Source organism: Ammodytes marinus (assembly GCF_949987685.1).
Source record: "Ammodytes marinus genome assembly, chromosome: 14".
Lineage (NCBI taxonomy): Eukaryota > Metazoa > Chordata > Actinopteri > Uranoscopiformes > Ammodytidae > Ammodytes > Ammodytes marinus.
The window spans coordinates 14,946,363-14,959,146 of record NC_137218.1 but is presented as its reverse complement, the minus strand read 5'-3'; the positions used below and the strand labels follow the sequence as shown (position 1 = coordinate 14,959,146).

General features: G+C 39.8%; 1 protein-coding gene across 3 annotated transcripts in view; it reads right to left on the bottom strand.

Moving 5' to 3' along the window:
• Positions 1-254: 254 nt before the first annotated feature.
• tiam1a (TIAM Rac1 associated GEF 1a) overlaps positions 255-12,784 on the bottom strand; it is a 57,744-nt gene continuing 45,214 nt past the window's right edge. Inside the window, exons 18-30 of one of the 3 annotated variants that reach the window (XR_013845202.1) lie at positions 9,181-9,405; positions 8,803-8,871; positions 8,535-8,660; positions 8,087-8,195; positions 7,473-7,652; positions 7,220-7,338; positions 6,994-7,102; positions 6,177-6,235; positions 5,703-5,799; positions 4,940-5,027; positions 4,686-4,852; positions 2,062-4,166; positions 255-1,951 (exon numbers count right to left, since the gene is read on the bottom strand). Coding sequence is in view for 2 of the 3 variants with exons in the window: in XM_080041108.1 (XP_079897234.1) it covers positions 3,559-4,166; positions 4,686-4,852; positions 4,940-5,027; positions 5,703-5,799; positions 6,177-6,235; positions 6,994-7,102; positions 7,220-7,338; positions 7,473-7,652; positions 8,087-8,195; positions 8,535-8,660; positions 8,803-8,871; positions 9,181-9,405 (1,956 nt within the window). In the remaining variant the exon portion in view is untranslated. Of the gene's footprint in view, positions 4,167-4,287; positions 4,342-4,685; positions 4,853-4,939; positions 5,028-5,702; positions 5,800-6,176; positions 6,236-6,993; positions 7,103-7,219; positions 7,339-7,472; positions 7,653-8,086; positions 8,196-8,534; positions 8,661-8,802; positions 8,872-9,180; positions 9,406-12,784 lie in introns of all 3 variants that reach the window. The other 2 variants (XM_080041109.1, XM_080041108.1) reach the window with 2 other exon arrangements.

Here is a 12,784-nt window from a genome sequence, read left to right as displayed (position 1 = left end):
TTACTGTAGTATTGCAGTTCCATCTGCCAAATCATCTGGCATCAATCATCTTAATTCGATCAACCCGGATGTGATCTTCCCATAACCTCTGTGGGAAGGTTTATGATGTTAATGAAAACGCTATAGCTCTCTCTTTTAGGGAGAGACTAAAACAATGGCTTTCTAAGCTTTGTTTCAGTGTTGCAGAATAGTTGGAAAGAGACGATTAAATTCATGTGAGAGATGAAAAAAGAAACAGCACTTTCACACAAAACTAAATTTAGAAAATTTATTTTCACATAAAAATGATAATACTCCACAGTATGTATGTACGGACACAGTTTTTTAAAAGTACAAAGGGAGGAGTCAAAAAGGGGTTCTCACAGGATGTGCCTCCAAGGGCCTGGTGATTGTACCTCACAGTCTGAATGTCCGTACTGGGGCATCATCACCCAGTAAGCTAAAATCTAAGAAACCAGCATGATAATAAAAAGACAATAATAAGTTTAACATCCAAAGTGTATCATTTCCGGTCAGTCTCCTCACACTCTGAATCAGAGACGCTCTCAACATATTCCCCTCCTTACAGTTCGGTATTAAGTGCATGTTCAATACATCCATTAAGGTGCGCATGATTACTGTGTAGATCTCAGCAATCAGCGTGTGGTTGTGATGACATATAGTGAAACAGCACAGCCTGGTGGCCAGGGAACAAAATGCAGGAGGGGTTCAAGTGGAAATATAAGTGGGTATTGATGTCAATTGGCATGGATGTGAAGCCAGCTGGTTGTATGCTGCTCTCACATGGCAAAAAAGTCCAAAGGTACTGGAGAGAGCAGAAGTATAGTCTGAAAAGAATGGCGGGTCAACTGCATGATTGCTCTTCTGGCTGGAGTTATAGTACAGTCACTAGAACAGCTCTCTTGAGTACCTCCGTTCAAAACAACAAAGACAATTCAAGTAAAACAGGATTGTTGTTGGAATAACTATTGGCTATTTATCAAGGACATGGAGTATGAAGAAGAGCATGGGCAGGTGTTTTAATGACCTTGATGAAACATTTAAATAAAAACATTTTATTTGAAAAATGAAAAGACTGAACATTCATGTGGGAAGGGCACAAGTGTTGTCTCTCAAGTCTGGTTTTAGCATCAAGCACACAAAAGGTGGTTGGTAACATTGGGCAGCTGGATGTGGTGTAAACGTCACAAATGACAGGAAAAAGGCAAATATTTCCAAAAGGATATTCGAGGAGACAAAGGTATATGAGGGGCTGTATAGGCCATAAGTCATGTTTTACCTTGTACATACACAAAAACGTCTCATACACTATTTCACCTCACACATTTACGAGTTTACCTTTCACATTTACAATTTGTATCGCTCACATAAACTGTTTTACTTTACACATTCACAATTCTTCCTCTTACATACTTTACTTAAGCTCACATACTTTTTATTTTTTTACCTCCAACATACTGTTTTTAACCTCTTACATGCACATTTTGTACTTCTGACATGTGCTTCTGGCGTGGCGGAAACGGTAATCAAACAAGAATAATAATAACAGTTTGCGTTGTGTGTCAGGCCGCTTAGGCTACTAAACCATAAGGAAGGTACACATTGTTTTTATGAATTGTCGCTAACACTTATGCCATAGACTGCATGGTTAATTTGAATGTTTTACAATGTTTATTCAACATATGAAGTGAACTTTGCTTTTAGATTGTGTTAGCTCTTAGCCGTTGGCTTTAAACACTGTTCATTTTTCCAGGTATCAAAAACTCAAATGTGAAAAAATAATTTAAATTTTATCCATTTGTTTATTTCATCATTTTACTTGTATCTTAAATTTAAAGAAATGTTTTCATCCTTTATAGGTAAACAACCCTGTGCTAGGTTGCTTCATGCCTTTAATAAAGTTGGAATTTCGTGAGAACACTAGTGACGTAGTAGGTAACACAAAAAAAACCTATGTGTTAGGTAGCACAAAAAAAACCTATGTAGTAGGTAACACAAAAAAAACCCTGTGTTAGGTAGCACAAAAAAAAACCCTATGTGTTAGGTAGCACACAAAAAAACCCTATGTGTTAGGTAGCACAAAAAAAAACCCTATGTAGTAGGTAACAAAAAAAAAACCTGTGTTATTATTTTTCACCTAATATTGTATATCCAATTGCAACATCCGTTAATAAATTATGTTTCCCTATCAGACTTGGTTAAATTATTGAATTCTAATAGTCATAGTATATTATGTAGTAGGTAACACAAAAAAAACCCCTACGTGTTAGGTAGCACAAAAAAAACCCTATGTGTTAGGTAGCACAAAAAAAACCCTATGTAGTACGTAACACAAAAAAAAACCTATGTGTTAGGTAGCATAGAAAAAACCTATGTAGTAGGTAACACATATCTATGTAGTAGGTATGTAGTAGCTACTACAATTTTGTGTACCTTATTGTAAAGTGTTACCATTTCACCATGATGGGAAGAAGTTAATTAATATGAAATAGCCCAAGTGCTACTGTGCTACACAAAGAATATATTCTAAATGATAAATCACAGTTCATAAGCACTAACCCAAAATGTTCACAACATCTTCTTAAATTTAAGCCATAGAATGAGGCTTCCGCTCTCACACACACTTTCGTACCTTTAAAAATAAAAATACTTACAAAAAATGAATGCAAGAGGTACAAATTGTAAATGTGTGAGGTAAAACGGTGTAAGTGGGAGACGTTTTTGTGTCAGGTAAAATAGAATTATTGTCTATACGTCCCCTCGTAAAGGTGAGCTTTAAAACATTTTCACAGGAGGAGGTTAATGGCACTGTATTGTACTCCTGACTATACACCGGTGTGCGCCTCGTATTAAGTTAAAACAATGAAAAAAGCACAATAAAGCTAGTTAGATCTCGCCATCTTTTTACACAGCAGTCGTTAAGCCAAAAGCCCCTGAAGTTCGGTAACACACAGCCCTTGAGTGTTGAAATACTAACAGAGTTTCGGAGTCAAAAATAATAGAACACCCACAATACTGTGTTGAAAAATAGACATTTTTGGCCACAAGGTCACAGTTTAGTGATGAAGTCGCTTCACTTCGATGTGTGCATGGTACAGTAGCGGCCTGTCTCTGCATCCATGCTTCTGTGTGCTATACGCAGCATACACACTCGCTTGTTTACGTGCGTGTACATGCGGTGCTTTCAAGTTCATACTTTTCAAAATACAATAAAAGTGTGATGTCTGGGTGTCCCAAACAGTGAGGACCCTGTATTCCCTCTGGTTCACTCTTGGGCAGGAGGGGAATCTCTCGACAGATGACGCAGAGTACATGGTATTCTAGGATTGTCAGAACGAGGGAGATGCAGGTGAAGTGGGAAGAAGAGGGTTGTGTGAAGTGATACAGAGAGGACTGGCTGAGGTTTAATACCTTCTATACACATTTGTCTCCACCAAATGCGACATATTTAAAGCTTGTATCCAATATCGTCCCCTATTTTCACCCCCCCCCCCCCCCCCCCCCCCCCCACACACTTTATGTTCAAAGCAGAATTAACCTCAATGTGGTCTGCTTTCTTCAGAAAACATCACTGTTGCAGTCGTCCCGCCGCACCCAGATGTCATGGTCCATGTTTGTGGCTCCCTCCACGGCACACTGCTTTAAGGGGGCAAGCTTGATAGTCGGGGTTGCACAGCGGGACAGAGAGACACCACGTGAGGTGAAGGAGTCTAACGTGTCATCGCCGTGCTTTATTCTATCAACTTCCCCCTCCTGCGTCCCACTTCCAGTGTCTACTCGTCCGTTCAGGCTCAGTTGCTCCATCTTCCCTTTCAGTTCGGCCTGTTGTGCAGACGCGGCTCGGACAGACGCACAATACTCGTCGCCGTCGCTCAAAATGTCCGTTTCCTTCAACTGCCCAATGTCCACGACGTCACCCTGGTCGTCGTAGCGACCCAGGTCAAACTGCTCTTCCACCCAGCGGTCTGTGTCCTCTCCCTGAGCTTTGTGGGACTGCAGTGTATGCTGGGATAGCAGCGAGCAGGAGGGAGTGTAGGTAGAGTGGCTGGAAGGCTCAGAGTCATTGCCAATGTTGTTGTTGTTGCCATGGAAGACCAGGTCGGTATCAATGGTGATGCGGTTCCTCACCAGCTTCCTGCGGGGCAGCGTTCGTGATGGAGCTGATGCTAAATAGACAGAACAAAAAGAAATGAAGAGGGACACCCCATTTCCTCTTGGTAATGTCATGTAAAAACATTGTTATCAACAATGTATGACTGCAAAGGTATTAGCACAACATGTATGTACTTTTTGCTTAGGTCCTAACAGCATATTAAGCTTCCTGTGAAATGGAAAGGGTTCCTGTGAAATGGAAATGTACAAACATTGTTATTTGATTTGTATTCATCTCGAACAATCAGCAATATTTAAAAGAAAAAAAGGAAAATTATAAAAACACAAACATAAAACATAAAGTATCCAATTATATCAAAGCACAAAAAAAGATAAGTTTGAGAAAGAGCAGGCAAAAGCAAAATGCTTATATATTCCTTCCCATACAACAAAAAGTATGAAGGCAAAGGGTATTGGCACAACATGAAGGTACTTTGTTCTAGGTCCTTACAGCATATCAGGTTCCTGTGAAGGAACCATATAAGGTTCCTGTGAAGTGGAAGTATAACTATAGGCAGCTTAGGGTTTGTCACCTGCTCTGTTCATGGTGTGCCCTTTGAGGGCACATAGACGTTTGCCCCCAAATGGGACGTACTGCTGGTTAGGTGGCAGAGACTCTGTCTTAAGAAGCTGCCGGCGCTGCTTTTCCCTAAGAATTGAATGGACTGCTTTCAGGAAGTCCTTCTTGCTATCTGGAGAACTGCAAATGAGACAAAAATACAAAAACGTAAAATACTGGAGCAGGGTACTTCCTTTGACGTCGTACAGTTTTTGAAATTATTCCTACCGGCAGCACAACTGGAAGGTTCGCTCCGGTCTCCCTTCGGATTCGGATCTTGTGTGAACTATCTCGCACACTGCTGTTCCCTCAGAGTCTTAGAAGAGGGAGAGAAGAGATGTGATCGAAAATTATAGAAGCATTCTTACTTTCTGTTAAGTTATTTCCCTTTAACAGGCCATGAAGCAGACAAATGATAAACACTAAGGTCTAGGACATAGGTAGGATGTGAGGAATATTATATTTTGACTTATAACACAGATGTTGGTGCACCTCCATCTCGCATTTTCTTACTGAATAATGTAGAACTCTTGCAAATCAAAAAATCTCCCCACTAAACAAACATTAGTTCATTTTGCAGAGATCTGGATGACAGGGAGCTTTGTGTAAACATTAAATGATTGTTCAATGCCAATTTTAAACTAACGAACAGATAATTAAATTAATGCAGCTTTAAAGTGACTGCATTTTTTCATTATAATAATGAAATTATCAGTTGCAAATTACTGACTGTTGTTTTTTCTACATGTTGATACCTACCTAAATCAATGCAGTAATAGCCGTTTTCTATACTAGTCAGCTAGGTTGGGGACAAAAAAAAGAGGTAATCACTCAAGTCAGGTGTGAGTTTACTGTGAGATCACTAATCTAGAACCAACAGCAGTCCCAGTTTCTGAGAGATCCACCCAGACCTCAAAGTGTTGATGATGCCGCCAAGAGGAATGTTTATGCAAAATGATTGTTTCGTAAACCATTTTTAAATAGACCTTACTTGCAAGGGGACGGAGTTGCAGGGAGTCTGTTGCGATCATGTGACGGAAGCGGAAAGGATCTTTGTCATCGATCACAGACACACGGTGAGATCCACCCTGGAAAAGAGAAGACTAGTTGGATATCTGATACGTAACCACCGCAGTACAACAACTAGACAGCTGGGGGCACAAGAGTGCAAGACAGAAGGGAGGTCTAACAACAGACATAACCATCCACTGTACTGCACAAGGGGGACAGCAAAGTCTCTTTTGTCTTTTCATTTGCCAATAACTACCTTCAGTCTATTGTCCCATGATGAAGGAAATTAACGTTATTTTTTTAGTCTCAATGTGCCACCCAGTGCTTCAAAATGCCCATTTAGAACAGCACTTCAGAAGAAGCCCAGAGCGCCAACTCTCACGGAACTTCTTCCAAGATAGTTTGTTATTTGACCAGATCAATTAACAGTATATGAGAAAAAAATAGTACTTACTATTTTTTTCCTGTGTTTGGAGCAGTCTTTGTACACAAATACAACTCCTGTTTTGAATACTGAATGAGGGCAAGGGAGAGATGGAGAGGAAAATTAGGAGGGCCTGCATTTCTTCATTGCATATATCAAAAGTCATGTCTTCACCTAAAATACTAAAGTGACAGCTTGATGCCACACGTGAATATAGGCTTTTAGTCAGTTGTTGAGGGGGAAAAAAACTCCAACTCCTAATTTTAGCTGCACAAAAGATGAACATGGACCAAAGTCACGACAATGCATGTACTAAGCAACCACCTCCACTTGCTATCGCCCTGCCAAGGAAAGCCTTTTATACCATGTATATGTAATATTTATTGCCGAAAGTGTCGGAGCAGAGTGGCATTTGAGTGTGTTCTGGGAGTGTGAGAATTTCATGTGAAACCTTCAATGGCTTACATGCTGCACTTCACATGAAACGTAAAAAAGAACTCAAAGACCCCTCATGTAATATGCCTAACTGGATTTTCCTTTTACAAAGTCCATTTCTTATCCATCCAAAATAACACAGAGCATCACACTATGCATGACAGTATTATGTGAGATACCGTAAAGTGCCCTGTGCGTGCCTGTAAGTGTTAAGATACTCGTGTATACAATATGCAGTGTTTCTCAAGAATACACTCACTCAGTCTAATTGTTATTTTGTTGCTGAGAGAAGTGAAACTGCATATGGAAAAGATTTGTTACACTCGACTATGAAAAGCATGTATAAATTAAGACAAGAGTAAGTCAGAATCAGTTCCACAATGTTATCCAAAGACTCCACATGGAAGCTTACCAAAAGCAGCCAAATCAGGGTCCTTTTTGCTCTTGACCAAATAGGCTGGAGGGTTGATCCACACCACAGTAGTATGCAGGAGAAGATCCCCCATCGAGAGGTCAGCCACCTGAGAAAAATAGAGGCAAATTGAACAGATTGTAAAATAAAAATTCAAAGTTATTGGATAATCAAATGGATAATGGATGGGTAATCTTAAAATACAAATCAGCATCATCATGTTTACCTCTTTTTTATCCGCAGTCTGTTCATTGATGAGCTGGTCGAAAACGGCCCCATACTCCTCGTGAAGCTTTTGCATCTCATTGATGTGACTCGCAACTTTGTTCATGGCTTTCATTGCAACTGGGACAAACAATCATCATATCACAATTACCATAAATTCTTGAATCCTCATTATAAACAGTTCAATGTGTCTGGAGCATTATGTTATAAATAAAGTGCATGCAATTATAAAAAAAATAAAGGCACTGGCTTACCATCTAGGTGGTAATGCTCCTCACTTTCGGGGTCAGTGAGAGAGTGGAGCTCCCTCAGCAGCAGCGGGTACTTCAGTACCCTCTGGATGGGTTTGATCAGGTAAGACTCCAGGGTGGATGAATGTTGCTGCCTGGGGTTTCTTTCAGCCAGGAAAGCCTTGAAATCTGGGTCGGTCTTTGCTGGAAGAGCAGAAACATGAATTTAAACTAATTTTGTACAGGGGGGGGAGCATGGAAACACAGAAACGGATAAAACTGTATGCAGACGATACGCCACTGTACCTGCAAATAATGTCTTAAGATGACAAACTATATAACTCAACTGATTGCCACTACAGTCTCTCATTTGGTGTAGTGACCGTAGTAGTTAATGTAGAAATCAACTACTTTCGAATGACTCTCAGCTCTATCACTGATCACGCACGCTGTAAGTTTGAGCCTCAGGGTCTACTGATACTAGTTGCAGCTCGCCCTATAAGTACTGCAGGGCATGTAACTAAAACAACATGCTTCCTATACCGCACCAGCCCCTAACATTTCACTGATGACACAGGGTAATAAACTAATGTATAACAGAGGGTGTGGGGTTGATGCCAGTGTGTGCTTGTTTGTACCTTTCGTCAGGACCTTTGGGACCTTGGTGTGGCTGGCGCAGAAGGCGCTGTAGATCTTGAAGCGATCAGCATAATACAGGAATGAGCCACCCAAGGAGAACAGCACTTTCTGTGGAAACAAACGACAATGTAATGCTGCAATCACATTAGGGTGTGTTTTGCCTTTAATCAAGGCTATGCTGTAGGGAATGGGAATTACTTGTTTGAGTGACAGCATATAAGCAAATGTCTGTGTGAAGTAAGAGTCATTTTAATACAGAGAAATGCATTGTTGGTACTTCTGATCCTGACCTGAAGGAGTAAAGGCAAAACACACTGTACAATAACATGAGCTACGAATACATATCACAAATTCTCCAAGTAACAGACAAGTTCTAAACAGCAGCACCTGGAGGCAGTAAGCCTTAAGTGAGATAAATAGTGTTCCAGTGATTCAACCTACTCGCACCTTAAATTGCTCCACCCTTTCCAGCCTTTCCAGATCTGGCACCAGTCTGATGCCATCTTCCAGCGTTCGGAGAAACTCCAGCTGGAACTCCACCATCTCCCCGAGGTTACCAAACAAAATGTCCAGCTGCAACACACACGCACACACACACACACACACACAGAGCATCATTCAGACACTGCTACTATCTCAACGGACACTGTCAATGTTAAGGTTATGAGTTAAGAGTTTCCTTAAACTTTGATTATTTAGATTAGGTAGAACGTACCTCATCCTGTGTGAGGAAGCTTTCTTTCTGCAAAGGTGTCAAGTAGCACTCTATGAGGTAGCTCAAGTCCTGAAAAAAGACAAGGAACATGAACAAGATCAGCCTGTGAGTGAATGTTCAGGGAGGAAAGGGGAGAGGCATGTGTGGGCGTTGATGTGAAGGCTGTTTAATGTGGAGTCATTACTGATACTCTCAAATAACAGTTTTGCAAGTCAATAATAATTATTTTAATACGCCAAAGCTAAAACACGAATTGAGTTTTCACAGTGAACATAGGATTGTGCATACATTGTCTTTAAACATACGGATAGCGGTGGCTGACTCATTCAGTATTGATTTGTGTGGTAAAGACTTTCTGAAACAACTGCTTGTACTTACTTTGACATAGGTCTTCTCCGTCTCCACCAGTTCGCTGATGACCTTGCGGAGTTTGTCTGCGTGGGAGAGCTGTCGCTGAGTGGCAGTGCCTGGTGTGGGCGGGAAAGCCGACACAGGGCTGGGGGAGAGGGAGGAGGAGGATGACGATGAGGAGGATGACATTGGGCACTCCAGGGGATTCATGTCATGGAGACTGCGGCAAAAAGCAGTGACCTGCTCCTTGCTCTGCACAGAAAGAGAGAAGAAAGTACAAAATATAATTTAGGCTTGTAGAGGAGTTAAACATACACAAAGAGGATATCACAACCACCCATATTCATTATGTTCAGACAGATACATGAAATAAAATGGAAAATGTGCAGCATAAACAATACATACAGTACATTCTTACCAAACCTGCCAAAACAACAGCCACCTACATCCTTGGTATCAAAAATACCAAGCGTGAGCAGACCTGCCAGGCCAGACTGGCAGTTGGCCTTATGTTTAAACACTCTGTCTGGCTATGCGAACCGAGGTTAATTAATATTGCAGCTAGTTTTAAAACTAACAAGTCATACATTCTTTAACTAGGCTTTTTAAAGTGAGAGCCAACAACCTCTGGTGAAATCTTGGACAGATTATTTTATGTACCGATGTGTAACAGCAGTTCAGTTCAAGAATAACATTCCGGAGAACCCACGCAGGAACATAAATAGTTGGGCTCAACGAGTTCTGTCCACATCTAACAGTTTATTTCATAGTCCCAAGGCTGTGGAGGTGTACGCACTAGTTTGTAGTGAGCAGAGATAGACATACAGAGAGTAACTGACAAGAGGAGTGTCACCAAAAGCAAGTTTGTGTGTGGGGAAAATCTGAAATGTATCATGCAACATACTTATTGCAATACCAAAAAGAAAATTATAATATATCTGGATTCATGTCAAACACTTATCCAACAGTGGTTTTTAGAATCAAGCCAAGGCAGGCTGTTTCTAGGACTGTGACGTATGTGAATGGTGGAAAGAGGGGAAGAGAGACGTTTAGACATTTATATATTTTCAGTTTTTTTCTCAGCCAGAGCTTGAAGATTTGACAATTAGAATAAGAGAATCTCCTTGAAAAGTGGAGGAATGAATGAGCTCAGCCCTCCCACAGAAGACTAATTGCAAGGGATTCATTCTTAATGTTAAGACCGACACTTACCTATAGCTACTTCTAGCCTTCACGAAACTCAAACCTTAATCACGTAATCAAAATCGTCTTTCATGAAATAAAACTTTACAAGAAATGAAAAGCTTTGATATTTAAAAAAAAGTAGGACAACAAATGGATACTTTGTTTCCTTGTGAGATAGTTTAGACTAAAACAAACAACCACAATGAAACAACTGTAAAGTAGCACAACTGGATGTAGTGACTCATTGCAGTAGAACTTTGCAACTGGTCAGGTGACAAACTGTAACCTGCATTTTCCAGGGAACACAAGGCAGGATCAATTAAATTGTCTGCTGTTACGTCCCTACATTGGGCTAAGGGATAATGGCGCAACATAAAACCAGATTAAAAAACGGCAGGAGTCAGGTGGTCAAATTATATGCATTTATTACCAGATACCAGACAGCAGGCAACATGGCAGTGAGCAGAGCAGGGACCAGAGCTCAGATTTTTCTCCTGCTTTTATACTGTTCCTTACGGAAGAGGATTAGGGCCACACATGAAAAAAAAAAAAAAGTTCTGACTTTATTCTCAGAATTCTGACATTAATCTCAGAATTCTGACTTTTTTCTCAGAATTCTGAGATTAAAGTCAGAATTCTGACTTTTTTCTCAGAATTCTGAGATTAAAGTCAGAATTCTGACTTTTTTCTCAGAATTCTGAGATTAAAGTCAGAATTCTGACATTAATCTCAGAATTCTGACTTTAATCTCAGAATTCTGAGAAAAAAGTCAGAATTCTGACTTTAATCTCAGAATTCTGACTTTTTTCTCAGAATTCTGAGATTAAAGTCAGAATTCTGAGATTAAAGTCAGAATTCTGAGAATAAAGTCAGAATTCTGACTTTTTTCTCAGAATTCTGACTTTTTTTTTTTAACTTTTTTTATATACATGAAAAAAAAAAAAAAAAAAAAAGTCAGAATTCTGAGATTAAAGTCAGAATTCTGACTTTTTTCTCAGAATTCTGAGATTAAAGTCAGAATTCTGACTTTTTTCTCAGAATTCTGAGATTAATGTCAGAATTCTGAGATTAATGTCAGAATTCTGACTTTTTTCTCAGAATTCTGAGATTAAAGTCAGAATTCTGACTTTTTTCTCAGAATTCTGAGATTAAAGTCAGAATTCTGAGATTAATGTCAGAATTCTGAGATTAAAGTCAGAATTCTGACTTTTTTCTCAGAATTCTGACTTTTTTTTTTTTACTTTTTTTATATACATGAAAAAAAAAAAAAAAAAAAAGTCAGAATTCTGAGATTAAAGTCAGAATTCTGACTTTTTTCTCAGAATTCTGAGATTAAAGTCAGAATTCTGAGATTAATGTCAGAATTCTGAGAATAAAGTCAGAACTTTTTTTTTTTTTTCATGTGTGGCCCTAATCCTCTTCCGTAGTTCCTTGAGTGAGCACACCTGACTGTGATTGAGTGACTCAGCACACCTGCACACTCAATCAACTCAATCACTCAAATTTAACTCGACGTCATTGAAAATGAGGGTCACCCCTCAATTGGTCTCTCGAGGATAAATAAAAGTTAAATGAAAAAAAAAAAAATCAGTTGCAAACCAGGAGGAGGGAAAAACACAAACCCATAGGTACACGGCCATATTTTTTTAAATATTTATAATTAAACCCTGCATTCACCAGTGTTATTCAAATAAGTACTTTTACAAATGTACGCCACACAAACAGCCCTCATCTGTTTGGGGGTCAGTGAAAGTGTACATCAATTATAATCTACGATAGCACACTGCGTCTGCTTGTGGGTTTCTAGCGGCTCATTTATGGACAGCTGGGCAGCTGGGAACATGGCATGTCTTTCCCGATTCCATGGCTTGTCTCCTCTTGCGATGCAGCAATGACAAACATCATTTTCCATGGTGGTATTCAAACCAGTTTTGCAAACATTGTGTCACACACGTGTACACACTCATTTTGCTCCTTCAGCGACTAGAAGGAAACCACAGCAACTACCACACACCTAAAATATGTAGTGCAAGTAAAATAATGCATGATTAAGTCAATTAAACTATGTAGTGAGCATTGGGGTAATGTCAGAGTTATGTTACAACATTCAAAGATGCTGACAATTTAAAACTCTCCAAAACTGGTCCCTTTGCATAATTACTTTATGTTTGTATTTAAATATGTTGAATAAACTTAAACAATTATGGTACAATGGATATAGACAGCATATTGAATTACACACACACACACACACACACACACACACACACACACACACACACACACACACACACACACACACACACACACACACACACACACACACACACACACACACACACACACACAAAAGAACAAGGACAGTGACGGTCTTGCCACTTGTAAGCGAGTCCTTGCCCTGGACAGCCAGAGGATTTAGTGCTGGCTGAGTGACAGATGGAGCAGT